The 24,762-nt window shown below is 47.6% G+C and overlaps 8 protein-coding genes across 9 annotated transcripts; 5 read left to right on the top strand and 3 right to left on the bottom strand.

The window, feature by feature from the left end:
- The first annotated feature begins 371 nt into the window (after positions 1-371).
- BDBG_07447 (acetolactate synthase I/II/III large subunit) lies at positions 372-3,787 on the top strand. The gene is made up of 5 exons (XM_031723097.1): positions 372-758; positions 905-1,003; positions 1,069-1,136; positions 1,236-2,921; positions 3,013-3,787. Exons 1-5 carry the CDS (start codon positions 568-570, stop codon positions 3,060-3,062), a joined length of 2,094 nt encoding a protein of 697 aa, XP_031580183.1. The 5' UTR covers positions 372-567; the 3' UTR covers positions 3,063-3,787.
- Positions 3,788-3,795: 8 nt separating this feature from the next.
- Positions 3,796-6,018, top strand: BDBG_07446 (RING finger domain-containing protein). Its single transcript, XM_031723096.1, has one exon. It carries the CDS (start codon positions 3,951-3,953, stop codon positions 5,595-5,597), a length of 1,647 nt encoding a protein of 548 aa, XP_031580182.1. The 5' UTR covers positions 3,796-3,950; the 3' UTR covers positions 5,598-6,018.
- Positions 6,019-6,036: 18 nt separating this feature from the next.
- On the top strand, positions 6,037-7,552 carry BDBG_07445 (uncharacterized protein). The gene is made up of 3 exons (XM_002621997.2): positions 6,037-6,065; positions 6,145-6,674; positions 6,893-7,552. The coding sequence occupies exons 2-3, from the start codon at positions 6,437-6,439 to the stop codon at positions 7,222-7,224; spliced, it is 570 nt and encodes a 189-aa protein (XP_002622043.1). The 5' UTR covers positions 6,037-6,065; positions 6,145-6,436; the 3' UTR covers positions 7,225-7,552.
- A 162-nt stretch (positions 7,553-7,714) lies between these two features.
- On the bottom strand, positions 7,715-10,452 carry BDBG_07444 (GTP-binding protein rho2). Its single transcript, XM_031723095.1, has 5 exons — positions 9,655-10,452; positions 9,406-9,484; positions 9,332-9,337; positions 9,058-9,249; positions 7,715-8,968 (listed from the first exon to the last, which is right to left on the bottom strand). The coding sequence occupies exons 1-5, from the start codon at positions 9,693-9,695 to the stop codon at positions 8,681-8,683; spliced, it is 606 nt and encodes a 201-aa protein (XP_031580181.1). The 5' UTR covers positions 9,696-10,452; the 3' UTR covers positions 7,715-8,680.
- A 129-nt stretch (positions 10,453-10,581) lies between these two features.
- On the top strand, positions 10,582-16,234 carry BDBG_07443. 2 transcript variants are annotated; one of them, XM_031723093.1, is made up of 6 exons: positions 10,582-10,868; positions 10,947-12,221; positions 12,279-12,529; positions 12,589-14,320; positions 14,384-14,506; positions 14,562-16,234. In XM_031723093.1, exons 2-6 carry the CDS (start codon positions 10,958-10,960, stop codon positions 15,038-15,040), a joined length of 3,849 nt encoding a protein of 1,282 aa, XP_031580179.1. In that variant the 5' UTR covers positions 10,582-10,868; positions 10,947-10,957; the 3' UTR covers positions 15,041-16,234. The 2 variants fall into 2 exon arrangements, with proteins under 2 accessions (XP_031580179.1, XP_031580180.1); XM_031723094.1 differs by having other exon boundaries at positions 10,587-12,221; positions 14,562-15,618.
- A 1,010-nt stretch (positions 16,235-17,244) lies between these two features.
- Positions 17,245-21,643, bottom strand: BDBG_07442 (vacuolar protein sorting-associated protein VPS35). The gene is made up of 7 exons (XM_002621994.2): positions 20,920-21,643; positions 20,174-20,811; positions 19,596-20,112; positions 19,523-19,545; positions 19,006-19,457; positions 18,403-18,951; positions 17,245-18,293 (listed from the first exon to the last, which is right to left on the bottom strand). Exons 1-7 carry the CDS (start codon positions 21,054-21,056, stop codon positions 17,970-17,972), a joined length of 2,640 nt encoding a protein of 879 aa, XP_002622040.1. The 5' UTR covers positions 21,057-21,643; the 3' UTR covers positions 17,245-17,969.
- On the top strand, positions 21,335-24,344 carry BDBG_07441 (uncharacterized protein). The gene has a single exon (XM_002621993.2). It carries the CDS (start codon positions 21,905-21,907, stop codon positions 23,159-23,161), a length of 1,257 nt encoding a protein of 418 aa, XP_002622039.1. The 5' UTR covers positions 21,335-21,904; the 3' UTR covers positions 23,162-24,344.
- BDBG_07440 (uncharacterized protein) lies at positions 23,241-24,729 on the bottom strand. The gene has a single exon (XM_002621992.2). It carries the CDS (start codon positions 24,337-24,339, stop codon positions 23,773-23,775), a length of 567 nt encoding a protein of 188 aa, XP_002622038.2. The 5' UTR covers positions 24,340-24,729; the 3' UTR covers positions 23,241-23,772.
- Between the last annotated feature and the right edge of the window lie 33 nt (positions 24,730-24,762).

Here is a 24,762-nt window from a genome sequence, read left to right as displayed (position 1 = left end):
CGGCCCGAGGAACGAAGCTGGATCCCGCACAACCGGGAACAAAGGCCAAGCCCTTTCCTTGTCCGCGGTGGTGTATATATGTAGCCTGTAGCCGGGGTTCTGGCTGTACGCACAGTATGAGTCACCAACCTTGGAAGCTGGCGGGTATCAGGTTGACTCTAGTGTCCCGAACAGGTCTAGCATCCTTTTTGATGACTCAGCGTATATCCTCGCTGGTTTGGCGTCTTGGCGCAGGCAAAGGGGCGCTGAGTCAACCAACCCAGCCAATGGCAGGACGTGTATTGGTCCGAGCATCGGCGTCACGTGCCCCAATTGCCCCCGATTCTCGCGCCGAAAAGCACACAGCTGCTTCCTCAGTTGGCGGGCGGTGACTGGTAGCGGCCAAACAATTTGAAGACATGCGAATAAATAATCTAATCGCTCCGAGAGAGCTTTCTTCCACTTCCATCATCCCCCCTCCTCCTTCAATTCCTTCCACTAGCCCTCTCTGAGATTTGGATTCTGTTCCAAATCAAATTCTTCATCGTCTTTCTTGTTTGGCCCTGGCAATTCTCGCCGCTCGCAAAGATGATGTCGATAAGGCCATCAAGGCGCGCCTTGTGTGCGCTCCATTCCCAAAATGCGTCTTTGAGAAACTGTTCGAGACCCTCGTCCTCTGCGCCTACCGCTTCTCTCTCCTCCCAAAACCGCTTGAGTCAGACATCTTCCGCAAGAGGCGTATCAAAACGAGGCCAGAGCACTGTCTCTGCTCCATCTCCGTACGTTGTTCCCGTTAATTTCCCTATTTTCATTCCTTGTCTTCATATTAGGTGTAAAATTTGATTTCTTAATTCTTCAGAAACTCAAATGTATACCATCGTGCAATATATTTTGGGTATAAGCTAATCTGTTGCATGAGAAACAGACAAGCACGACCATATCCCAGCCCTGCCTTTAATCAATATACCCCTCAGAATGATATCTCACCCCTCCAAAACAAGAAGCTACCAGCGCTGGATGACTCGTATGTTTTTACTCGATCGGACGGTCTGCCTGTTGCTTTGATATCTCGCTCACCGTTTCTTGCAGATTTATCGGAATGAGTGGAGGAGAGATTTTTCATGAGATGATGCTAAGACAAGGAGTGAAGCATATATGTGAGTAATCCCAGAACAAAAAGGAGAAAAGCAATATCAATTGGCATATTTCAGTAAAACCTTTCCGTTATACAACTAACCGCAACCACAATTATGCAGTTGGGTACCCTGGTGGTGCTATCTTGCCAGTCTTTGATGCGATCTACAACTCTAAACACCTCGATTTTGTACTTCCACGACATGAACAGGGTGCTGGACATATGGCCGAAGGCTATGCTCGGGCATGTGGAAAACCAGGCGTGGTGCTTGTCACCTCAGGACCCGGCGCAACCAACGTTATTACACCGATACAGGATGCTATGTCCGACGGAACCCCCATGGTGGTCTTTTGTGGCCAGGTTGCGACAACCGCCATTGGAACGGATGCCTTCCAGGAAGCCGACGTAATTGGCATCTCAAGAGCTTGCACGAAATGGAATGTCATGGTAAAATCGGTCGCTGAGCTCCCTAGACGTATCAAAGAGGCCTTTGAAATTGCCACCAGCGGCAGACCAGGGCCTGTTTTGGTTGATCTTCCTAAAGATGTGACAGCTAGCATCCTGCAGAAGGCTATCCCCATGAGCAGCACACTCCCAACTCAGCCAAGTGCAGCAACCCTTGCGGCACGTGAACTTAATGCACGCTACCTGGAAGCGAACATCCGGCGCGCAGCTAAATTGATTAACATTGCCAAGAAACCTGTTCTATACGTTGGCCAGGGTCTCCTTGCGCGCCCAGAGGGCCCGAAGTTGCTCAAGCAGCTCGCAGACAAGGCAAACATTCCCGTCACCACCACTCTGCAGGGTCTAGGCGGCTTTGACGAGTTGGATCCGAAATCTCTCCACATGCTGGGAATGCATGGCTCAGCCTACGCCAATATGGCTATGCAAGAGGCAGATTTGATTATTGCCATGGGCGCCAGATTTGACGACCGTGTTACATTAAACATTTCCAAATTCGCTCCCCAAGCCAAGGCTGCCGCCTCGGAAGGCCGGGGTGGTATTATTCACTTTGAGATGGTGCCCAAAAATATCAACAAGGTCGTCGAAGCAACGATACCCGTTGAAGGTGATTGCGCAGACAACCTCGCCCTTTTGATTCCACAGATCGACGCTATCAAAAGCCGACCCGAATGGTTCGCTCAGATTAATGACTGGAAGATGAGATTCCCTCTTTCCCTATACGAAAAGCAAACCCCGGAGGGCCTCATTAAACCTCAAGCACTCATTGAGAAACTTAACGAATTGACCGCGGACATAAAAGACCGTACTATTATCACTACAGGCGTTGGTCAGCATCAGATGTGGACTGCTCAACACTTCAGATGGCGATATCCGCGGACCATGATCACATCTGGTGGGCTGGGCACTATGGGATATGGCCTACCGTCCGCCATTGGTGCCAAGGTTGCCCGCCCGGACGCGCTTGTGATCGACATTGATGGCGATGCATCCTTCAACATGACTATTACCGAGTTGACTACCGCCGCGCAGTTCAACATTGGTGTTAAGGTCATCGTTCTCAACAATGAAGAGCAGGGCATGGTAACGCAATGGCAGAGTCTTTTCTATGAGGACCGCTTCGCCCATACTCACCAGCTGAATCCAGATTTCGTCAAGGTATCAGAAGCCATGGGTGTACAAGCCAAATTGTGCTCGAAACCCAGCGAGGTGGAGTCGAGCTTGAAATGGCTTATCGAGAGCGAGGGCCCGGCCTTGCTCGAGGTGGTTACCGATAAGAAAGTTCCTGTTCTGCCAATGGTGCCGACAGGTAAAGGACTGCATGAGTTTTTGGTGTATGATGAAGGTATGTAGCCCAAGCCCTACACACTTGTTACGTCTTCAATTCGGTGCGTGATTGATATTAGGAATAATGACTAACTCAATTGAAATTATAGCCAAGGAGAAGGAGCGAAGAGCCCTCATGAAGAAGAGATCTGGATATTAAATTTACCAGTTCTCTTGAGCTTCGCGATTTACCTGGCCGCCAGCACATGCCACGGGGTGGAGTGCATCTTGACGTAATTATATTTGTTTTCTTTTTTTCTTTTTCTTTCTTTATTTTTATTTTTTTTTTTTATTTTTATTTATTATTTTTTTTTTTTTTTTTTTTCACGCATTTAGCTCTTATTTTCTTGACGGATTTCCTTCTCCTATTTTCAATTCCCTTTTTTTGTTTCCTCAATTGTCCGTTTTTGATATCCATGGGCGTTATGGAATGGAGGATGTTCAAACAAAATACAAAACAAAAGTTGGCATCGCGCGGCGGTAGCGCAATTATATATCTTAAAACGCAAGCAAGTATAGGTGGTTACGCACTGCTTGGAAGGATTTGAAAACAGGCAACTCGGACATGCTTCTCGGCTTGTTCTTGGGACATCTTGTCCCATCCTTTCGGACCCATCGATCTGTTGACCTACCTGCACCTGTTCTCTTTTTTGTGATGGGGAGCTGCACACATCATTACATTTAATTATTCAAGGGTAGTTATTTCCAAGAGTTTTGATTCAAAGTGTTCTTTGATTCTCCATATCAGTACGGAGTAAACATTTATTCAAAACCCCTCCTCCACCCAAGAAGCAACCGAGGGAAAATTGAGGAACTCTGGAAACCGGTCCGGGTCACGTGGCTGCTCTTTGCCTCTGACGTCTGAACTAGTAACTTGCAGCTTCAATCATCACCAAACCTTTCGGATAGCTCCGTCCCTTTAAATTTCTTCTCTTCATTTCACTTCACTTTATGGTAATACTCAGATCGCCGAAATGAGATGAAGACGTGAAATTGTGTACCGCAAACCCAAGCAGACCAATACATCTTGCGATATCACATATACACGATGGCATCTTTGCCCCAACAGTCATCTGCGGGAAGGCAGCGGCCATCAGCCTCCCAGCAAGTATCTAACAACCCCACTTCATCATCTAGTAGCGCAGAACCGCCTCAATCTGAGACAGTTACCTCCGTCCCTACAACCCCTTCCATCGACCACCCAGACGTCTTTTTCCCCACCGTTTCGCGTACTTCCGGTGTTCGAGAAGGTGAGAGTAGGCAACTCCCGCCTGATACACCATCATCATCACGACCACAACAACAAGAACAGCCAAGTCAACAAACCCAAGACTCTGCCACCAACATCTCATCCGACGCAATACAGCAAAACCCTCCAACCGAGACCGGCGCCACAGACTCCGAGCCGCGCAAGTGCTGGATCTGCTACACCGACGAGACCGAAGATACCCCGCTGAACACAGAGTGGCGATCGCCATGTCCCTGCGCCCTGACAGCCCACGAAGCCTGTCTCCTCGACTGGCTCGCCGACCTCGAGAACCCAAACTCACGAAAACGAAATGGCCGTCCCACCAAAATGCTCTGTCCGCAATGCAAGTCCGAAATCGTCATCTCGCGCCCGCGAAGCTTTGTCGTCGACTTGGTGCGCTCTGTTGAGCGGCTGGCGGGCCGCCTTGTGTTACCCGGGATGGTTTTTACATTGGCCGGGACTGTGTGGGCTGGATGCTGCGCGCACGGGGTGTATTCTGTATACTTTATTTTTGGGTCAGAGGATGCGCAGCGGATATTCCAAAGCCGGAGCGAGTCGGCATGGAATCCGCGGTTGAATTTTGGATTACCGCTCATACCCGTCGTGCTTATACTTTCGAGAACGAAGTATGCGGAGGGTCTGCTGCCGGCTATACCTGTTCTTTTCTTCGCCACACACCAGTCCGGCAGCCAGGAGTTGGAGATGGATTTCTGGCCGCCCAGCGCTGCGATGACCTTTGCTGCGCTACCGTATGTGAAAAGCTTTTATAGTATGATTTACGAGAGATTATTTGGGAAACTGGAGAAGAAGTGGATTGCAGAGGTGCAGCCGCGCTCGGGGGAAACTGGGGCTGACGGACACGGTGGCGACGAAGGAGGTATACCCGACGTGGGGAATGGTGATATCCTCATGGAGATTGATTTAGAGCTACAAGTCGGGCTTGGTGGTGGAAGAAATGATGAGATTGAGAATATGCCAGCGTTACCGGGAGCTGGTGGCGAGGAGGTCCAGGTAAATGGCGACAACGGCGCAGCTGCTCAAAACGAGGAAGCAGGAGGCGGTGACCAAGGCAACCAAATACTTGGTCGGCGACAAGAGGGAATCATTCATGACACCAGCAACATTGCCGATACTGTTTTAGGTGCGCTGCTATTCCCCGTCATCTCTGCGTCGATGGGTGGGGTGTTGAAAATGGCATTACCAAAAGCGTGGACGACGGCGCCATCAGTTGCAGGGTCATCGTCACCTATACTGGAGAGGAGCAGATATGGCTTGCTACAAAGTAGATGGGGACGGAGCGTTGTGGGAGGCTGCCTCTTTGTACTTTTGAAAGATGCGCTGGTATTATATTGTCGATGGAAGTTGGCCAAAACGCACCGGAAACGGAAAGTGCTAAATTATGACCGGACGAAGAAGCAGGTTGTGCGGCCGAGGGGGTCACAATAATACTTGCTTTACGCATCGTTATTGATCATGCGGCGTATGATATAAATACATACCTACTTGCCTACTCATAGCGCGCCTTTATTTGTAATTGACGAATGTTAAACCTCGGGATATATATTTTCGGTTTTCAAACGTTCTCTACTAGGATGAGATTACGCATTGTAGCATAAGCTTTTCCCTACGTTTTTCCATCTACACGTTCTTTTCATCACGATACATGCAATGGAGCATTGCAATGGCTTTTTGTAGGAGGCGAATTGCTTGTAGCCTGGTTCTGTCGCTGGGATGGTTTCTGCATGAGGTCTAGTTCGCATAGTCGATGCTCTAGGGTTTTTTTTTTGGCCCTGTATAGTTAACTAGATCACCCCCCCCAATGACACTCCTGATTACGCTTTGTATGAGCATAAAAAAACCATAAATTCTATTAGTTTGTACGACTTGCTCTTATTCATCCGGTTGTTATGTGATGTTAGGGCGTGTCTCGTAATTTTTAGCTTTACAACCCCCGTTCCAGGTACGGCGTCTAACGGCTAATCCACCCAATCAGCATCTTTCATCCTTTTCGTCCAGCGGGACCTAAATTTCCTTCGACTTATCCATCGACATTAGAACATCCACCGTCGTCCGGTGTACTTTCGCGCGCTGCCCAAAACCAGCAAAGTTAATCGTGGGAGCGGAGTTTTTGCCAAACAATACCAGGGCTATTCAATTTGCTCTTTACGTCTAAACGGGAACAAATCATCCGGGCATAATAATTGGACCGAAAAAATAAAAAGATTTCGCAACCTCAAGAAAGCGAACGGAGAAAGCGCTTCCACACCCATCACACCTGAATCACGATGAGACAACAACTATCTCCCGTCCTCGCGTCGCTCGCGAACGTCTTCAAGATTCCCATTGCCCGTCCATCAGCACATCTTACGTCCCCATTGAGCTCTTCGTCGTCATCACTCCTCCAAGCTTCGCTGTCAAACCGGGTATGCGGTGGACTGCAGACTTCGGTTTTTACACGGTCATTTTCTGCCGGCCCTGTACTATCTGCGAGGAAAGGGAAGAAAGTTATTGATAAGCGCGTTAGTAAGTAACTACGATTATTCATTATATTGGGAGATGGGTGAGAGGGATGGTCCAAGTTCACCAATTGCTATATATATTATTTTTTCCGGATAAAATCTTCCGTTTTCACGCTTCCCTTTCTATTCTACTTTCAGGGCTTCCTTGCCTTCTTCCGTCGCTCCCCCATCCCTAAAAACCCTACAAGTGCGACTTAAAACTAATTTATCTTCCCACTCCAGCCCTAATCCGCTACTTCCTCTATCACCCTTTGACGCCACGCCCCCTCCGTTTCTCTCGCAACCGCTACCTGCGCCACTGGACCATCCACCGCGCCTGGCAACTCTACTGCGCCAAGAAACGGGAGGCGCGCCAGCTCGAGCTAGAACGGCAATGGAACAGCATGCGAGATGCGTGCGAGGAGCTACGGACAGGTGCAGGGGATGGCGGCAAGCTGTTCCGCATCTCCATGAACAAGAGAGGTGTCTTCACGGATCAGATACCGATTGAGTATGGTAGAATGCAGACGGAGGGACCAAGTAAGGAGGGATGGAATTATGACTGGAAGAGGTAGATGATTTAGTGGGGTTCGAGATAGATGCTGTTGAGGAGAATTCGTTGCAGTTTGGTGGGGGCGTAGTTGATGGTTTTTGAGCAGTATGTTCTCACCTTTGAAGACGCATTGACGTTGCAGAATGTGGGTGGATACAACCTTGCTCTCTTTCTGCCGGCACTTATATTGCCATTTTTCTTTTCAGGCCTTTTTTTTAAAAAAACAAACTTATTATTTATTTATTTATTTATGGCTTTGGATATGCTGTACTATATATTATATCATGCCTACAGGTGCAAAGAACAGATGCAAAAAATATAATTATCTCCTTTTCAAACCCGAATTAAAAGTTCCCGGCTGAATTTCATCCCTTCCATGCATATATGTTCCAGTCGACCGACGTAAATGCAGTGCCACGGTGAAGCTTCTTCGCCTACAGCTTTATTTACGAGCCAATAGCTCTCACATATTCTAATCTAGTAGGCTGGATAGAGGGGCACGCCATGCGCTCACTTTTATACGCACAGCGGGCCATAGATGTAGTCTTTCTTCCGACCTGTCAAGATAGTAAGCAGCATGCACTAGTCTGAGGAACATAGACGATGATTAAAATTAAAAATAATAGTACGGAATGAAGAGGTATTATAAATATAAAATGACAAATGACCTATCGTATATACAGATCTATCTAGATATAATCAGTTGCAGTTGTTCGTCAATTTGATAGATAGAGTAGTAACAGAGGGTTGGAAAATCCGACATGTTCTAAACTAAGCGCTAGGGGGTGGTTGGGGTAAGAGTAAGGGCGAGAGAGGGAAGCAACTAGCCCAAGGCAGAATCACAAAAAAGGTGGTTAATCTACTGGTAAAATAAGCTACAACTGAGAGACACAAAGGATTAAATATAGGCTTGACGGGCAACAGACAAAAAATGGGCTGGGGAACAGGGCAGAGGGAGGGAGGAGGCTACTTCAAGGGGGAAAGAATATAAGAGACAGAATAAACTCAAAACACAGCATACAAGAAAGAGGAGTTTTAAATAATAATAAAAAATGCACGAAGAATCCACATGAAATTGACAAGAATGAGAAGCACAAATATCAGGGACACAGGCAACAGGATAGCCAAAAAAGGAGAAGTGAAAAATCAGATCCCAAGAACGCCACTAATGCATGATATAGTTGATGCCAGAGTAGCCAGTTACATATAGCATGTAACTCAATTTTCCTTCATTTCCATCCGGCCAAACGCTAGTTTTTGCAAAGAGGTAACCCAGTTTTTCGAAGGAGACTGGGGAAGAGGATTTACGGAACGAGATAACGGGCAGACGAGGGGAGAAACGTCAGAGAATGAGGTATCTTCACGTAGAAGTGTGCGTAATTCAGTTAAGTCCGTTAGATGGGTTAGTTGGGTATTCAAACCAGGGATGAAATGAGACAAAAGCGTGATTATTTCCGTGAGGTGAGCGTGACATGAACTCATAAAATGACACAGCATGATCCTCTATCCTTTTCAAAGGTTAAAAGAGCAGCGCGGGTTGCAGCTTCGAAAACGTCATCGACACCTTCACCGGTAAGGGATGAACATTCTAAATATTTTCTTGCTCCGATCTGCGCCGCTGTATCGTGGCCCTCCTTGGGCGAGACGAAACGCAAGGATTTCTTTCTCATTTCTTCAATTGCGTGAGGATCTTCACGAAGGTCTTTTTTAAGGCCCACCAAAATAATTGGTACATCAGGGCAACGCTCATTTGCTTCTTCGATCCACTATGTTGTATTACGTGATTAGCAAAGAGCTGAAATTAAATATATAGATCAGGTCTTTGGGTATTTCTTCAGGAAAGGCAGGAGCTCACCTTATTTCGAACGTTCTCGAGAGAATCCGGAGTATCTACCGCAAAGGCAATTAGGAGGACATGTGCTTTTGAATATGCTAGCGGGCGTAAACGTTCGTAGTCTTCTTGCCCAGCAGTATCCCATAGAGCTAACTGGACAGATCGACCATCAACGCGACAATCCGTGACATAGTTTTCAAACACGGTAGGGACCTTTCCGAATGTACATCATTGTTAGAGGCCATGCTATCCAAAGGGATCACGTCTATTTAACATGGGAGCGTTATATACTCACGTAATGCTAGATTTGATATGCTAGTTAGTCGGGAGGCTACTATATTAATCTGAGAAAGTGATGGAAACACTTACTGTCGGAAAGTACCCGAGAGTAAACACGCTCAAAAGACTCGTTTTGCCGCAAGCACCATCCCCTATTATCACCAACTTCCTGGATAGCCGCTTATTAGCTCACTAGAACAACATTTCCACGTAGGGCTTGCAAAGACTATCGCTCGATCCAACTCTAGATATAGATTCCATAAAATTTGATACACCGATCCAGGAAGCCTATGGTTTAACAAATGTCACCTAACGAAAAAGGATCCCTTATTCACATACCTTCTCATAACATTGTCTGTCAGCTGTTGTTGTTGTGCCATTGTACAACTATGTCCTTGCCGAACCAGAAACTAGCAAACGATTCAACCAAAACGTTTGAGATGGGAGCCCCCCTTAAATTGTCTTCCAAGGGTTTTTTGCTTTAGAATTTCGATGAGGCGAAAGTTGGATCGGTTAGCCGAGATCGAAAAAGACGAAGAACGAGAGACAACCGGGGTGGAGAGAGCAGTAGGCCAGCTGGACGCAACAGATTCGGTCAGACGTCGAATAGGGATGTTGAAATACCAGTTGATTAACAGCCACGCAGAACGACGAGCTTCGACGCGCAGAAGACTTTTGGCAACGAGAACAGACCAGCTGCCCGTGTGTAGAGCGGAGGGTATGTTCAAGATAGGCTGATGGGCTGATGTCGCGAAGGTGAGAGAAGAACGAGAATGGAGTCAAGAGACCGCGTTTCAGAATCGGTGTGATAATGTCAAATAGGAGTTTAACTCAGAGCCAACGGTGCAGAGTATATACCCCTGCGGACGTGGGGATAGAGGGGGTTGCCGTTGATGGTCTTGGGGAATTTATTTAGAAAACGTTAAAGAGTAAGGAGGAAATAGGATCGGGCAGGGAGTGAGTAGGCTGATCTCGAATCCTGTGGATGTCTCTAATGTTGATAGGCGCAACTGGGGGAAATGTGTTAGAAAAAGAGACGATCCGAAGATAGGATATATATATCAATTAAGGAGATATGATTTGATCATTTCCCCATGGTCGATCTGTATGTTATCCGCCTGTTTGGGCGGTGTCAGCCGCGTACTGTATTGTATCGTCTTCCTAAAGAGGCCTAGCACTGCTCGCCTACGGCGCCTATTTCCGGATCACGTGGGATCCGTCTCAAACCACTCAGAAGGGCAGAACATTCCATCGTGATGGTGATGATGATGCTTGGAGCCAGTTCTCTAACCGCTCAAGTTTGCCCGATCCCAACCAGCACAGCAGCAGATGGATGTCGGGCTTTGATCCGCCCTAATCCATTAGCCAAGGACTGGTCGCTTTATACCAATTCTTCACTACTTCTACTCCTCCTCTTCCCTAATTCTCTAGCTTTAGCCCGGCACTTCCCCTCCAGTCTCCTCCACCATCCACCCGCTCAACCTCTCTGCCGCCGAGCCTCTATTTCACGTTCCATTTACCCAGAGCGGGCTACATATCATTTGAGTCTGCCAGTCCGTACCTCTTTTCACTCTCCCCTCCGTCTGTATAAGCTACACCTTCAATTCAATCTGACCACTCTGCTTGGTCAGATAGAAGAACCATGCCGTCCAACTCAAAGCGCGCGGCGCAACCGCCAATAACGATATCGAAGCAGCCAACTGCTACAGATGCACCCAGATTGTCACCTCCAGTGGCTAGCAGTAAAGACCCTGCCGCTGAAGCAAAACAGACCAGCGGGTCCAAGGCGGCTTCACTTGCGAAATCGAATCTAGATACAGCTGCGAATCACGCAGTTGCAAACCACGTTGCTCCAACAACCACGGTTGGTGTGAATCGGAAAAAGCAGAAGAGACGGCAGAAACAAGCGGCACGTCTAGCTGCAGAGCAGCAGCTTAAAGATGCACATGATCCAGCAGGTACTGTCAATCAGAACGGTTACACCAATAACACACATTTGGATGATCCAGATGTCCCACTCGGTTCCAACCAATACTCCTCCTCTCACCACAACCAAAATTATTTCGACTCTCATGTCGACGATCGAAACCACTACGATCCCGCCCAAAACGATGATCTCTATTCTACCGACGACGAGGGCCACTTTTATGCCCAGTCGCATTCTCAAGCCCATCCCAATAGGCGGAGTATGGATCAACATTCCGAAGCTAGTGGAAACAAATCCAAGAAGAAGAAAGGTAAAAAACACCGTTCTAAGTCCCTCGCAGCCGATGGAAGTTCAACATCACTATCAACTCAGCCAACGTCTGCTACACGACACGCCCCGCCACCTCCACCTCCACTATCTAACGCCGCACTTCGTTCCGCCCATAAAATATCAAAGGACAGGATATGGAATACGTCGACTCAAGAGGAACGAGAAAATATCAAAGAATTTTGGCTGCAACTGGGTGAAGAGGAACGGAGATCGCTGGTGAAAGTTGAAAAGGAGGCTGTTTTGCGGAAGATGAAGGAGCAGCAGAAGCATTCATGCAGTTGCACTGTATGCGGGAGGAAACGGACGGCTATTGAAGAAGAGTTGGAGGTTCTGTACGATGCATACTACGAAGAGCTTGAACAGTACGCGAATCACAGCCAATCCTCTTTCGAAAACGGGGCCCCAATTGTCCCGCCTCGACTATACCAGCCACCGCTCCGCCCGCTTGATAGGCATCCCCACCTAACAAATAACCAACATCCCCAGAAGGGGAGAGTTGAAGAATTGCCTGACGATGACGAAGATTTAGATGAGGACTATGACGAAGATGATGAAGAAGATGAGCCTTACAGTGACGATGAGCTTGAAGAGGCTACTCGGAACAGTAGGGCCGATTTTTTCGCGTTTGGTAACAGTTTGACGGTTAAAGGTAGGTTCACTTATCATTCACCGTATACCCTTATCGATTGCGGCTAACCTTCCCTAGACGGTATTCTCACTGTTGCGGATGATCTGCTTAAAAACGATGGCAAGCATTTTATTGATATGATGGAACAATTAGCGGAACGCCGAATGCAGCGCGAGGAAGACACGCAATACGCTGCATCTTCGGCCGCTCATCAATCTCTACATGCCGGTCATAACCACGGACCTCCTCTCGACGAGGAAGATTATGATGATGATGAAGACGATGACTACGATAGCCAGGATGATGAGGACTACGAGGAGGATGAGATGGTTTGTGTGAACACTATTTGGTTTTTAGATATACTTACTAATTCTCGGTTACAACGTAGGATGCAATGACGGAGGAGCAGCGTATGGAAGAAGGAAGACGGATGTTTCAAATCTTTGCCGCTCGGATGTTTGAACAGCGTGTTCTATCTGCATACCGAGAGAAGGTCGCCCTAGAACGCCAACTGAAACTTATTGAAGAGCTAGATGAGGAGAACCGGTTAGATGTTCAGCGGGAGGCAAAAAAGGCAAGAGAAGCGCAGAAGAGAAAGGACAAAAAGAGACAGCAGAAACAGGCCAAGGAGGAGGAGAGGGCGAGGAAGGAGGCGGAAAGGGCTGCTGAAGCTGCTGCTGCGAAGGCTATCGAGGAGAAGAAACAAGAAGAACAACGGCGAAAGAAAGAGGAACAAAGAAAGAAGAGGGAAGCGGAGAAAAAGGCCCAAGAAGAGGAGCGTTTACGAAAGGAAGCCGAAAAGCAGAAGCGTCTTCAAGGGGAACGTGAACGTCAAGCTGAGATCGAACGAAAACAAAGGGAGCAGAAGGAGCGAGAGAAGAAAAAGCGAGAGGAGGCAAAGAAAAGGGAGCGCGAGGAGCGAGAAGCGAAGGAGAGGGAACTTCGAGAAAAGAAAGCAAAGGAAGGACAGGAGCGTAAGGCCCGGGAAGAGCAGGCCAAACTTGAGAAAGAAGCAGCTCTCAAGGTAGATCGCGAGAGCAAAGAGCGCGCTAAACGTGAAGAACAAGCTACTCAGGCTGCGCAAGCGGCCACTGCTCAAGCTGCCAAACGAATATCCCAATCGGGGCCGACGTATCTTCCTCCAGGTCTTCAACCTCCACATGGGCAATCAGCGCTGCAGTCACCACATTTTCAGGCTGCTACACCGGTTGTACCGAAAGCCCCAACTCCGGTTCGACCTCGTCAAACATCCCAACAAGGGTCCCATGCTTCTTCTCCGAGATCCCAACCCGCCGGAACAGATACTTCACACACCTCTATTTCCCCTGGAAATGCTGGTGTCTCGCAGTCATCAGGTTCCTCGAGTTCGGTTTCTGTGAAGTCCTATGGCCCACCACCGATGCTCCATCACCCTCAGCCCTCTGCTCCTATGTCGCCCTTGGGTGGAACCGGCCGCAGCCCTCATTCTTTGGGTTTTAACTCGATGCCTGCATTGAATGGAATACCTTCCAGCCTCGCCGGTTTACCGGGAATGACATCCCGAATTCCATTGGGTCATGAAATGCACATGTATTCCAGCCAACAGAGCTCTCTAGGAGGCCAATTCAGAGGATTCCCATCCCCAGATGGTATACCAATGGCTCCGGGAATAAATGGGACTCGTCCGATGATCCCAGGTCGGGGCTTCCCTCTAGATACTGGCCACGGTTTGCCATTTCCTTCGCAGCCGTTAGGACATGGTCCAATCTCTTCGTCACAGCAACCTCAGATACCCCGGGAAACAGGGCGTGGACAACCACATTCGAGACAAGCGTCAGCGTCCTTTGAAAGAAGCCCTCTAGAAAACCAGCCACAGAATTTGCCCATATCCCGACCAGCTCCAATTCAACGCCCCGCTAGTACTACCCCTCATAATGCCTCACGGAACGAAACGAGGCCCGGGCAGTCAGATATTGACGACTTGAGCGCGCAGCTTGGCAGTAGTGCTCTTCTCGATGACACGGATGTGCCTTTGACTTCCAGTCTATCTCAGCCTATTCCCACAGGCGCTCTTCCTGGCGCTCCCGGAGCTGGGAGAATGGGATTCGGAACATCACCATTATTTCCTGAACATCTCGGTTGTAAGTTGATATTCTGCTACCATGTTGAGTTTCCACCCTCCTACAGAACTAACAAAATTTTAGCCAAGCATCCAAATTTCACCCTCGGCGCTGCGGGTTCGGGTAATTCTTGGAGCTCACAAAAACCATTCGGGGCTCCCGGATTCCCCCCTCCAGCAACCTCTTGGGGCTCAGTACCAGGTTCAGGTTAGTTTATCTTATCAGGGGATTATTAAACTATCTTATTGACCCGTTGATATAGGAGCTGGATGGCCGGGTAACGCGTTCGGTGCAATAGGGCTAACACGTCCTTTGCAACCCGTTAAGATTCGTTCGCTGGTAGCAGAGGCTTGTAAGAAGCTCAACGCAACCAGTCCAACAAAAGGCAACTCAGGTTTCCATAACGTGAACCATGTGTTACGACAAGTTGAACAATCGCACCAGCCACTTGATTCTCAAATCACACTTGACGAGCTGTTGGATATCCTTGACACCGAAGGTAACCCGCAAAATGGTGGTGGCTCTTTCGCAATCAAAAATGAAGGGACGCGTGGCACGTTCGTTAAGTTTGAGCCCGATAACAATAGCATACCACTAGGCCCCAGAGGAAGCATTGCACCAGGAGATATCGGCAGTCCCGTCCCTGGCAGTAGCGTTCCAGCACTTGGCGGTATTGGGTCAGCGGGGGGTTCGAGACAATTCCCAGTCCCTTCGAATATGTCTCCGCCGACTGGGTTTTAAAGCCGGTGTCCATTCGATTTGGTATTTCCATTTCTGGGTGGGCATCTGTATATTTCGTGTGGAACCCGCCTAAATGCTTTTACTACTCTCTATTTCCCCCTGGAAGGCTAATGATCCTCGCTTTTGTTATTTTCCGCAGTATCTTATGGGTTTAGTGGACAATGTCCTCATTGTCACTCTCACCAAACTCTCTATTCTCTATCAAGAACACTTCCCTTTTCGGTTAGCCATTTCCCTCAACACCGAAACCAGCATCAGCTAAACTGTCATCCGTTCCTCTTTTCCTTCACCATCATTATTAACCTCCGACCATTATCTCCTTTCCACCTCCTGTTCTCTTCCATTCTGTTACGTCGTTACTCTCCTTTGTCTCAGTCTAATGATCTCTCTTTCCTTCTCTATGTTTTTCCTTTGTCCCTAATTTTTTTTTTTTTTTTTTTTTTTAATTTCCTACGTGTCGCTGCCTGAGGTACAGCTTTCATTTACTGTATCACACAGCCGGGAAGGTACACTGTTCAGGCAGGCAGGCGGGCCGGTTATGTATGGCAGCTGGCAAGCTGTTAAGGGTAGCTATTGCTTTTTTTTTTTTTTTTTTTTCTTTTTTGCTATTGATTGTTCGATTATCCAATCGTCGCTTTTATGAAACACTTGCAACAGATCATGGGCGTTACAGAGTCACAATTCATTTTGCTTTTTATTCACCTTCTGTCTGAAACCGAACTATTCCATTACATACATCCTGGCCTTTTTCATGAATAAATAATGCTGAGAGTGAGGCGGACCAAAATGTCTTGTGAAGTGTGAATGAACGGCTGTACGCAGGGTCATTCTACAGTCCCAAGTCACTCACTTAGGTGCTTAGGATTCCCTATGCATCTCGAGGCTGATCAGGTGGCAATTAAAATAGATGGGAAACGCGGGCGGCAACCTCGCTTGCAATAATGTAATGGAAACACGATGGACTACTCTATGTACCGTACCCGTACCCAAGTATGTAAGAAGGTCTTAAATTTCAGTTCCAGTTGCAACCATTTAGAATTTATAATGCCGTCTGAAGCAGGCACATGACGGTAATTCGAGCAGCACCTAACTCCATCGGCTGAGCGCTCCAAAAGAAGAAGGAAGAAGGAATGGGAACGTCCTCAAAGGGGAATTAAGAGCCGCATCCAAAACATATAAACCCCCCCCCCCCCCCCCCCCCCCCCCCCCCGGGGCCCACCCTTCCCCTTCTTCTCTTTTTCCCTCCTCTCTTTCTTCTCCGCCCCCCTTTTTTTTTTCTCCTCCTCCTCTTTCTCTCTCTTCTTGTATCTCCCTTCTCCTATCTTTCTTTCTCCTTCTTTCTCTTCTCCCTCTCCTCTTTTTCTCCACTCCATCTGTTCTTTGTTCTTTGGCACCGCCATGCATGAAGTGTTGTGAAAACATGAGCAGCCTCAGTTCTATGAAAAGCCTGCGGGAGATCCAACAGTCTACTAGTGCGCGAAGGGGGCTGAGGATATCTGTCAATTTGGCACTGGAGCACAGGAGCTGAGGGGGGTATGCAAATTGAAAAGTGTATTTGCAAATACTAACGAGCGAACCGGAGTCATGCTCATATGATACTTTCCCAGGGTGGTTGTTATGTACAGTACAATCAATCAATCAATCTTTCATCTTTATCAGATTATCAGCTCTTAGTCACTTCACATCATCAAATATGTTAAAATCTAGAGATCGATTCTATAGTCTTCTACAAGAGTCAATGATAAGAATAAGAATTTGATACGCCAAGCCCTCGCTGCTCCATCCTTTCATTTTACGCATTTGACCCTTTTGTTCCGAGCATCAACTTCTGTTGTCATGCACAATGGCATGACCCAGTGAAGATTGGTCAGGCTTCGCTGGCCTAAGTCCAAAAGTCACACAAGTATCTGCAAATCAAGCACATACTCTCTTCAGCAAACTTTGCATTTTGCATCTGAAGAAACGTGGGATACGATTGCGACACCAAACATCAAAGGAAAATTCTACGCAGGGATCAGAGCGCTTCGAGCTCAAAACAGCTCTTCTCTCACTTGATGCGCTGAACGGTCTAAGCCGTTCTTCCTGGCTCTAAATTAACCGAGCAACGAGAGAGAGTCTGAGGACGACGCGTGATGAGAGTGGCAAAGGGCCCGGCCCGCTTGTTCGCGGTGCCTCTGCCTCTGCCAGATTCGCCTCTGCCCACAACATCGAAACCATCCCTCCCGCATAGTTCCTTCCCCGAAGGGATATATGCCCCTTGCTTTTAAGTTTGGATAGGACATCGGGCAGGTACCCTTTGTCCTCCTCCTACTAAGGGGCCCTTACCTATTTAGTTATACTAACCCCCACCTCGCAAGTAGCTGACCATATATTCCAGTCTCCTCGCCTTGTAACTCAAGCCCTCTCAGTCATCTGCGTAGTGTCTTTCCAGGTTTACGGGTTGTATTTTCGCAAGTAAAGGATAAGAAGAAAGCTCCAAGCAGAAAAAAATCGTAGAATGTCCCTAATGTCCAAAACCAAAGGATGTGATTGCTTATTACACTGGTGGCTGGTTTGGGAAATAGAAAACTGATAGTTTATAGAGGTACAGAATTGGGAAATAATAAGATGATGGTAGCGCGCGCCAAGACAATGCGCTACTGATAAAGCCAAGGACAACAGCAGAGAAGGCAGACAAACTAAACTCCCCATGGTTTAAAAAACTAAACAAATGGAGAATAAAAATATTCTGGAATGATACACACGGCCAAAGCCGAACCAGGTGCTCGAAGTGGACCAAAAAAAAAAAAAAGGGGGGGGGGGGGCTGGGTGTGGGGAAGGGAAAAGCACAAAAGTAGTTTGGGTCCAGATTCATGTACATAATAATAAAGCAACCCCTACAAGAGACCGGAAAAAAGCAAAAGACAAGAACTTAGAAAATAATAATAATTTATACCCTTGGCTCCGTCACAACGCCCTCATACTCTCGCGATTTGATATAATCCAGCGTGCGCTGGAAATGGCGCTTTGGGTTATCAAGGCTAGAGTTTGGCACGCCGTCATTCTGGCTTGTTTGGAGGTTTGAGTGGATGAGTTCGATGAGCCCGTTCAGATACCTAGTCGTCACAGTCTCGTTCCCTTGATCGAAATAATATACATAGCGGTTCAGAATTTCGACAAAAAGCTCCACGGATACTGCTGTGTCCATGCATGCGTCCGCAACACGTAGAGCCCTTTGGAGACATTCAAGTACGCGTTTACCGTCACGGTATAGCTATACGAATAGTACCATCACGTTAGCAAATCACACACCGCCAATTTTAAGGAAAAGGGGGTAATGTGATGCGAAAAGGAATGGGGGGTGTTGAAATATTGACACTTACATCTTTCGCGTCCTCGCCCTCCTGCTGCTGGTTTTCAACGGCCCACCAAAGATGACTTGCGAGGTACACGGCACGGCATTGGTCTGGTTTCTTTAGCAGTTTACTACCATGCAGCGCAGCCTTGGTGATGAGGGTATCATAATTTTCTTTTCCGAATCCCCTCGTTCCGTGTAGTGCGCTCGCCAGAATGCATACGGCTTGGAACTGCGCTCTTGAATCACTTATGGAATCTTCATAGATAGTAAACGCTTGTGCGAAAAATTCATAGCTAAATTCCTCGAAGCCAGCCTGGTCGGCCACTTGGCCACAAAGGACGAAGAGGCGAAGAGACAACTCAGCGCAGCCTGAATTTACTCGTTGATATAAATTGCTGATGCACTGGTGCATGAATCGGTAAAGTGTAGAGGATTGTGCTTGCCAGTTATCATCATAATGTTCACGAAGCTTATATTTTCGGGCTAGCTTCAAGGAGGAAGTAATTATAGCAGGTGTGGTATATCGAGTACGTTCGTTTCCCTCCGAATAAGCTTTACGGGTCTCTTGCAGAAGCTTTTCGGCCGATAGTTAGCATAGATAATGTGATTTTACAAGGGTAACACTCACCTTAAGCTGAGTGTCATTATCTGGGCCTTGGATGAAATGGACGATCCGTGCAAGCCATCCTTGTTCTTCAATCGTTTCTTCCGTCTCCCCTGCGCGCCGTTGCTGCTGAACACCCGGGTAGCCAATAGGCTGCTGCATACCCTCCTTTATTAGAACACTCAATATCTGTAACACACCATCGAGGTTTTCCGATGTAGAGATTATTGTCCGGTTTCGTAAAATGCCTCGAGCAATCTCGCCAGCAACAGCTCTCCGCGTGGGGTATGACTGAGCAGCAAACAGTGGGATATAATTTGGGAGTGAAAGCGCAGTAAAAATGGAAAGATATGTGCGGATCGGCGCTAGGAGTAGATTCAAGATATTGGATTGTGCAGCAATGGAGTGTAAATCGGCGCTATCAGCATGCTCTAATGTCTTCTTTGTTGCATACTCAAGAACTTGGTCCACGTATTCTGTACAATTGGTTAATGCCATAACTTGGGTGACACGGGGAGGAAGAACAGAGGTGTTTCCATACCTAATCGCTCGGGGTAAATGTTCCTGACTCTAGTTAGCCAACGCCACTATCACGGATGTAACGCTCAACTCACAAAGCTAGATTCACCAACGATACCAATAGAGCTATAGTGTCTTGGATCGGAAGGTTTCTTGTTCGGACTAAGCTAACAACTTGGTCGAAGAATATTTCATAGAGTTTGATATCGACTGGTAATTTGGATTTCGATCCTCCCTCGTCTTCGCCATTGGCAACGGGTGGGGGCTCTTGTTCTCCGTTTTCTGCGGTATCTGATTCCTTGTTGGGCTCCTTTGTCGTGGCGTCCTTATCCTCTCCAGAAACCTCCGTTTCAGGTTGGGGTTTCGCTCCTTCGTTCTCCTTTGCTAAACGCAATTTTTCCAGTAACCTAACAGTCGCTTCCTCTTCCGCCTGTTTCTTGCTCTCGGGGGTATCGTTATTGTCCGAGTCTCGTGCTGCATAAGAGGATAACCGGTCCATTAGACCTATGACAATCTTTTTCATATCAACATGGGGATTTAGTCTGGCTATGGCGGAGAGTAGGAGGTCAAGCGTATGCAAATGGTATTCATCGGGGAAGACCTTCGTCATTACTGTAGTATTCATCGAGTCAGTAATCGAAATTCCGAACTCTGGCCCGGATACGGTCCTCACCTTCCAGCAAATACTCCTGCGCCAATACATCACGGCATTGTACAACCTGCTCCAGAAGAGGCTGGAGTATTATCGTCTTATAAGTCTCCAGATCAATCAACTGGCTCAATCGTACCAAGTTACTTCCAACGAGAAGCTCTAGCTCCTTCCTCTCCTGTGTCCTAAGCTCCCGCTCCCTCGAATGGCCTTGGTGCTGTAGCCTCACCCAAAGTTTATTCATCTCCACGAAATTGGTCAGAATGAAGCTAATAGAATCCTGTATGTTGCCCTGCGGGCCATCTCCGGTACCGGTGGGTAGGTGATCCTTCGCTTGACCGGACAGATAATATCTTAAGAACAAACCACGAATAGGATGCTGAACACCCCTGCTCATTTCCATCATATCCTTCATTATCTCCCTAACCGGCGCATCCTCAATTCCCATGTAAACAGTTCCGACAGTGATCATGAGATACAGGCGCGGGATGATATTTCCAGCATATTGCACCAGCTCGTACAAATCGGCGAGATGGTTGACCGGGTGGCTCTCTTTAAGGTAGACGGATAGATGGCGGAGAGCGTCATGGACAGCCATGTACAGCTCGTAGTACTGCTTCGGGCCAAGACTAGGGGTACGGAGTTCGGAAACCAACGTCGACCTGGTATTGGGCGACGTCTGTTAGCAGCAATATCATTAATATAATGGGGTCCAGCTGAGGTTCGGAGGACTCATGAAGCCCTCTATTCCTATTTCCATTTCCACATACCCGCATTTCAATGCGTCCATGAGCTTCCCAGGAGTCTCCAGGCATCTTCGCATCATATGCGCCTGCTGTCGTACAACCCCTAGGGCGTCCTCAAGCAACCGACTCTGCTCCTCTGGAACATTCGGCGGGCTTGCCATTGTGGCAGAAGAGGGACCAACGCGTCCGGAGTCGATTGAACTAAGCTTGGGGGTGTATGCCGGTAGTAATTGCAAAGTCCGGTCTCGGGTATTTAGGAGTACGAGCAAAATGTTTACATCACAGAGAAAGGGAATCCAAGGATAGTTGTCTCGATAGCGGGTGTTGGATGGAAGGTCTTTCTACGCTGCCTGCGGTTGGATGTTTGCTCGATGTTTGTTCCTGGTGCTGACGACGGACACCAATTCACGCTATTCCGGAAAGAGGTTCCTCATGTGTTTCTGTATCGAACATCAACAAAACGACAGATTTATAATTATATCACGGCATTCGATTCCATTCGTACTATTAGGATTACCTAAGTGATGAATAGTTATGCCATCCATGCTTACCAAAAGCGTGATGATGAGATTATCTGCAACAACGTTGCCTCGTCGGCTTCCCGCCCATGTGAAATCTAGCCTCAACTGAACAAACGTGGTAACCTTTGAAATAAACTGAATGCATGCCCGTCTGGATACATGAAGACGGGATAATACGTTCCCAGCCAAGTTTCAAACACTTATTGGCTGCGAATATCCCCTTGACGTTTACCTCCAACACCCCCCAACACCCCGAGTGTTCAACCCCACCAACCCCCACTAGACGCCGAATTGGTGTAAGGATTTCACACTGTTAGACGATATCCTCATACCGGGCCGCAAAGAACTCAAGGTTTACTAGGTTATTAGACTGTCAACTTTTTCCAAAGGCCTGCTGGGTTCATATATTTATACATCTGGCGGAACGGTACCTACCTCTACCGATTCCCCGCTACTCTTCTCTCTACCAGAACTTGAATCTAAGAAACATGTCATGCTCTATTCTCCTTCGAATCCCCCTTGAGCTGCGCGAGGAGATAATCCAGTATGTACTATACTCTCTGCGTCCCTCCCCTGACGGTCCCTCTTACCCACATAATCGGGTACGACTTTTTGACGTCGGCTTTGATTCTTTATTATCCCTATTATCCCACCGTCTTAGACACGAGAAACCAGTGGAATGGACCATTCCCGCTGGGCAGGCCCTACTTCTTGTGAACCGCCAGATTGCCGCAGAGACGAGGGCCATCTTAGCACGGTATCCTCTCACATACCAGCTTGACATCATGATGATCCAAGAGCGTTATCTATGGCCAACGTGGTTGTCTGTACCCGTTCTTTCAAATAGAATTGACGAGTTAAAGATTACCTTCCGGACATTTGGCTCTGCTGTGTCTCCCCGAAATCATCAGCATATGTTCAGTTCGTCACCGACTGGCATGTTCGATTACAGACTATATACCAATGATCCTCCGCGGTTAGTCTTGTGCCTCCTTAGTGTTATCGAGCGGATTTTACTGCGGGGCGTGCCATTTCCTTCTCCAGCGCGGTTATCCAACACTAGCCAAGAATGGGATGTCAATACAATTGAATCTCTTTTGATTGTAGAGGATGACATTCTTCCCGAGGAGGACTCGGAGGAGCTAAGGGAGTGCATTCAAGCAAGGACGACTCTTGCACAGAGGATTCGAGACAGGGAAGTCATCATTGGCACACTTGTTTTGGATATACAAAGTCCGACTGCTTGGCACGGACAGACGACTCCTGAGCCTGAGGTTGGATTTGCCGAATGGAAGTCATATTCGTATCACTTCGCATACCAAGCATTTTCACCATTCGCCTTTGTGGATAGCTCCGAAAGCTCGTTGGTAACGGATATCCCCGTGGCAAGATCGGGGTGGCTTGCGTCAATGATATCTAGTGAAATTACTGCCTTGCTCCGTATGAAGTATCAAAGTATATTCTGCAATGATCTTATTTTCGAGCGCATCGGCCGTATACAGGTGAAGGTTGATGGGGTGCTATTCGCAGAGTTAAATCTCGACGAAATGCTGGCTAATTTACAGTTCACGGGGGGTTGGCTTCCTAGGGATACTGTGATTGACTCTGTGATTGACTCTGTTGACAAGCGCAGGTGGCAATTCTTCGGCTGGAAGGAGAGAACGAAGAGGTTCAGAATGAAACGAGGCTTGCCTGTTGTCCATGTCGGAGATTCCCTGGAGCTGTTCGAATCCCGTTTGCTATAACCAACGTCGAAGGTGGATGAGTATTATTAGATCCGCTTTCTGTGGCACTTTGCCAATATGATTGCTTTTGGGAATAGGAGGGTGATAGTCTTTCTCGAAGCCAGGTTCAAGTATTATGAATGCGTCTCCTGTCAGTATTGGAAAGTACTGGAAGTTGCTCTACTGAAGGGGACAGGGGTGTGAACCCTTCGGATGTACCAATCTTTCTGTGTAAATACGGAGAACTTCTAAATTCAAGTAATGAAATTTATTTTAGCGGGCGCTGTAATCTACCACCGAAACAAGCAGCCAGATGTAAAGCTCTCTCTAATTTCCTTCTAATTAATAAATTGATAGTGTTACATTAAGCTGCGTCAAGAAAAAGAACGAGGAAAACCTGCCTGAATACCCCAAACTCCATCTCTATATATTTATGTCTCTCTTCTAAATGATTCATTCAAAATTGCGGCACGCTGAAAAAAAATGCCTCATGTACTTCTTTCATTCAGGATCCAAACAGCCAAAAAAAAGGTATCCACTCCGTCGGAGGAAAATTCACACCAACCCCCTTGCCATACATATATTTCATCGATCATTAAATCATCATGCGTATTTCTTTTCGAGTTTGCGTCTTAATTCGGAAACCGGGCGCTTGGGGTTGGCAGATGGTAGGTTCCATTAACCGACCCGTATCTCGGCGGGGGTATGAGCGACGCAGCAGGATAAGAAATTTTGATCGTTGCGTGCGATGGCTGCGGACGGAACACGCCCGTTGGCCCTAGTTGTGTGTAAGAGAGCCTCAGGGAGGAGGGTCTGTATATTAAAGTGGTATTTGAAGATGCAGATGCCGATGGGAGAGACGTCGTTCGAGGCGGAAGGGTCGGCGCAACGGTCGTCCGTGTGGGCAGGCCTGACTTTTCACTTGATGGACGCTCAGTGGATGTCGGCGAGGAAGAGTCAGTCGTGGTGGTTATGGGAGCGACTGTTTCTGTGATTCGAGGGGGGATTGTGACAAGGAGGCCTGGGGGTGGGGTTTTTGTGGTTTTTGGGCCCCCATCAACAGGGACGACTGAGTATGGTACTCGTCTTCGTGGGACTAGCAGTTGTGGTTTGAGGGATAGAGGAAATGAATTTGCTACTGTAGAAAACATCGCCGCGAACAATATTATCAATATGTTAAGTCTCATGCTGAACGTCATTGCAGTCACCTTTCTTTGACAGCAGCTAATATCAAGATAGCCAGCTCCTTGCACTCAGTAGTGTGAACAAAAAGAGAAAGAAAGCACTTGGGAAGAATCCCCCACAAAGAATGCTCCAAATGCCAACTTCCCCCATTGTTAAATTGCAGAGGCTGGGCTGTTGCGAAATTCCGTCTGAGAAATGCAGTATGGAGATGGGTGGCTGGGAACCCAGCCATCTAATTTTATTAGTTCGCAGGCACAAGATACCCAAAAAGGGTGCTGGTTAGCGATATAATGCATTTTCATTATGATAAATCGTGGTTAACTAATCTGTAGTTTCCCCCAGAATCCTTTGGAACGTTGGGAGTTGACATGCAGAAAATGGTATTGAAACAATATCGAAAAAGTGCTGGATGAGGTGGATGAGACGTGAGGGCAGGG

This window comes from Blastomyces gilchristii (assembly GCF_000003855.2).
Source record: "Blastomyces gilchristii SLH14081 genomic scaffold supercont1.19, whole genome shotgun sequence".
NCBI lineage: Eukaryota > Fungi > Ascomycota > Eurotiomycetes > Onygenales > Ajellomycetaceae > Blastomyces > Blastomyces gilchristii.
This window is presented reverse-complemented; position numbering and strand designations above follow the sequence as displayed.

Bases quoted from the DNA above. Each gene is read 5' to 3' on its own strand.
- BDBG_07447 (XM_031723097.1), top strand. From the start codon at position 568: ATGATGTCGATAAGGCCATCAAGGCGCGCCTTGTGTGCGCTCCATTCC. The intron at 759-904 runs GTACGTTGTTCC...CATGAGAAACAG, and splicing joins ACTGTCTCTGCTCCATCTCC to ACAAGCACGACCATATCCCA. The intron at 1,004-1,068 runs GTATGTTTTTAC...CGTTTCTTGCAG, and splicing joins CTACCAGCGCTGGATGACTC to ATTTATCGGAATGAGTGGAG.
- BDBG_07440 (XM_002621992.2), bottom strand. From the start codon at position 24,339: ATGACGTTCAGCATGAGACTTAACATATTGATAATATTGTTCGCGGCG.
- BDBG_07443 (XM_031723093.1), top strand. From the start codon at position 10,958: ATGCCGTCCAACTCAAAGCGCGCGGCGCAACCGCCAATAACGATATCG. The intron at 12,222-12,278 runs GTAGGTTCACTT...AACCTTCCCTAG, and splicing joins TAACAGTTTGACGGTTAAAG to ACGGTATTCTCACTGTTGCG. The intron at 12,530-12,588 runs GTTTGTGTGAAC...GTTACAACGTAG, and splicing joins ACTACGAGGAGGATGAGATG to GATGCAATGACGGAGGAGCA.
- BDBG_07446 (XM_031723096.1), top strand. From the start codon at position 3,951: ATGGCATCTTTGCCCCAACAGTCATCTGCGGGAAGGCAGCGGCCATCA.
- BDBG_07444 (XM_031723095.1), bottom strand. From the start codon at position 9,695: ATGGCACAACAACAACAGCTGACAGACAATGTTATGAGAAG. The intron at 9,485-9,654 runs GTATGTGAATAA...GCGGCTATCCAG, and splicing joins ACAGACAATGTTATGAGAAG to GAAGTTGGTGATAATAGGGG. The intron at 8,969-9,057 runs GTGAGCTCCTGC...AATACAACATAG, and splicing joins TCGAGAACGTTCGAAATAAG to TGGATCGAAGAAGCAAATGA.
- BDBG_07445 (XM_002621997.2), top strand. From the start codon at position 6,437: ATGAGACAACAACTATCTCCCGTCCTCGCGTCGCTCGCGAACGTCTTC. The intron at 6,675-6,892 runs GTAAGTAACTAC...TTCCCACTCCAG, and splicing joins AGTTATTGATAAGCGCGTTA to CCCTAATCCGCTACTTCCTC.
- BDBG_07441 (XM_002621993.2), top strand. From the start codon at position 21,905: ATGTCATGCTCTATTCTCCTTCGAATCCCCCTTGAGCTGCGCGAGGAG.
- BDBG_07442 (XM_002621994.2), bottom strand. From the start codon at position 21,056: ATGGCAAGCCCGCCGAATGTTCCAGAGGAGCAGAGTCGGTTGCTTGAG. The intron at 19,458-19,522 runs GTATGGAAACAC...CCAATTGTACAG, and splicing joins CATTTACCCCGAGCGATTAG to AATACGTGGACCAAGTTCTT. The intron at 18,294-18,402 runs GTAAGTGTCAAT...CTATTCGTATAG, and splicing joins AGGGCGAGGACGCGAAAGAT to CTATACCGTGACGGTAAACG.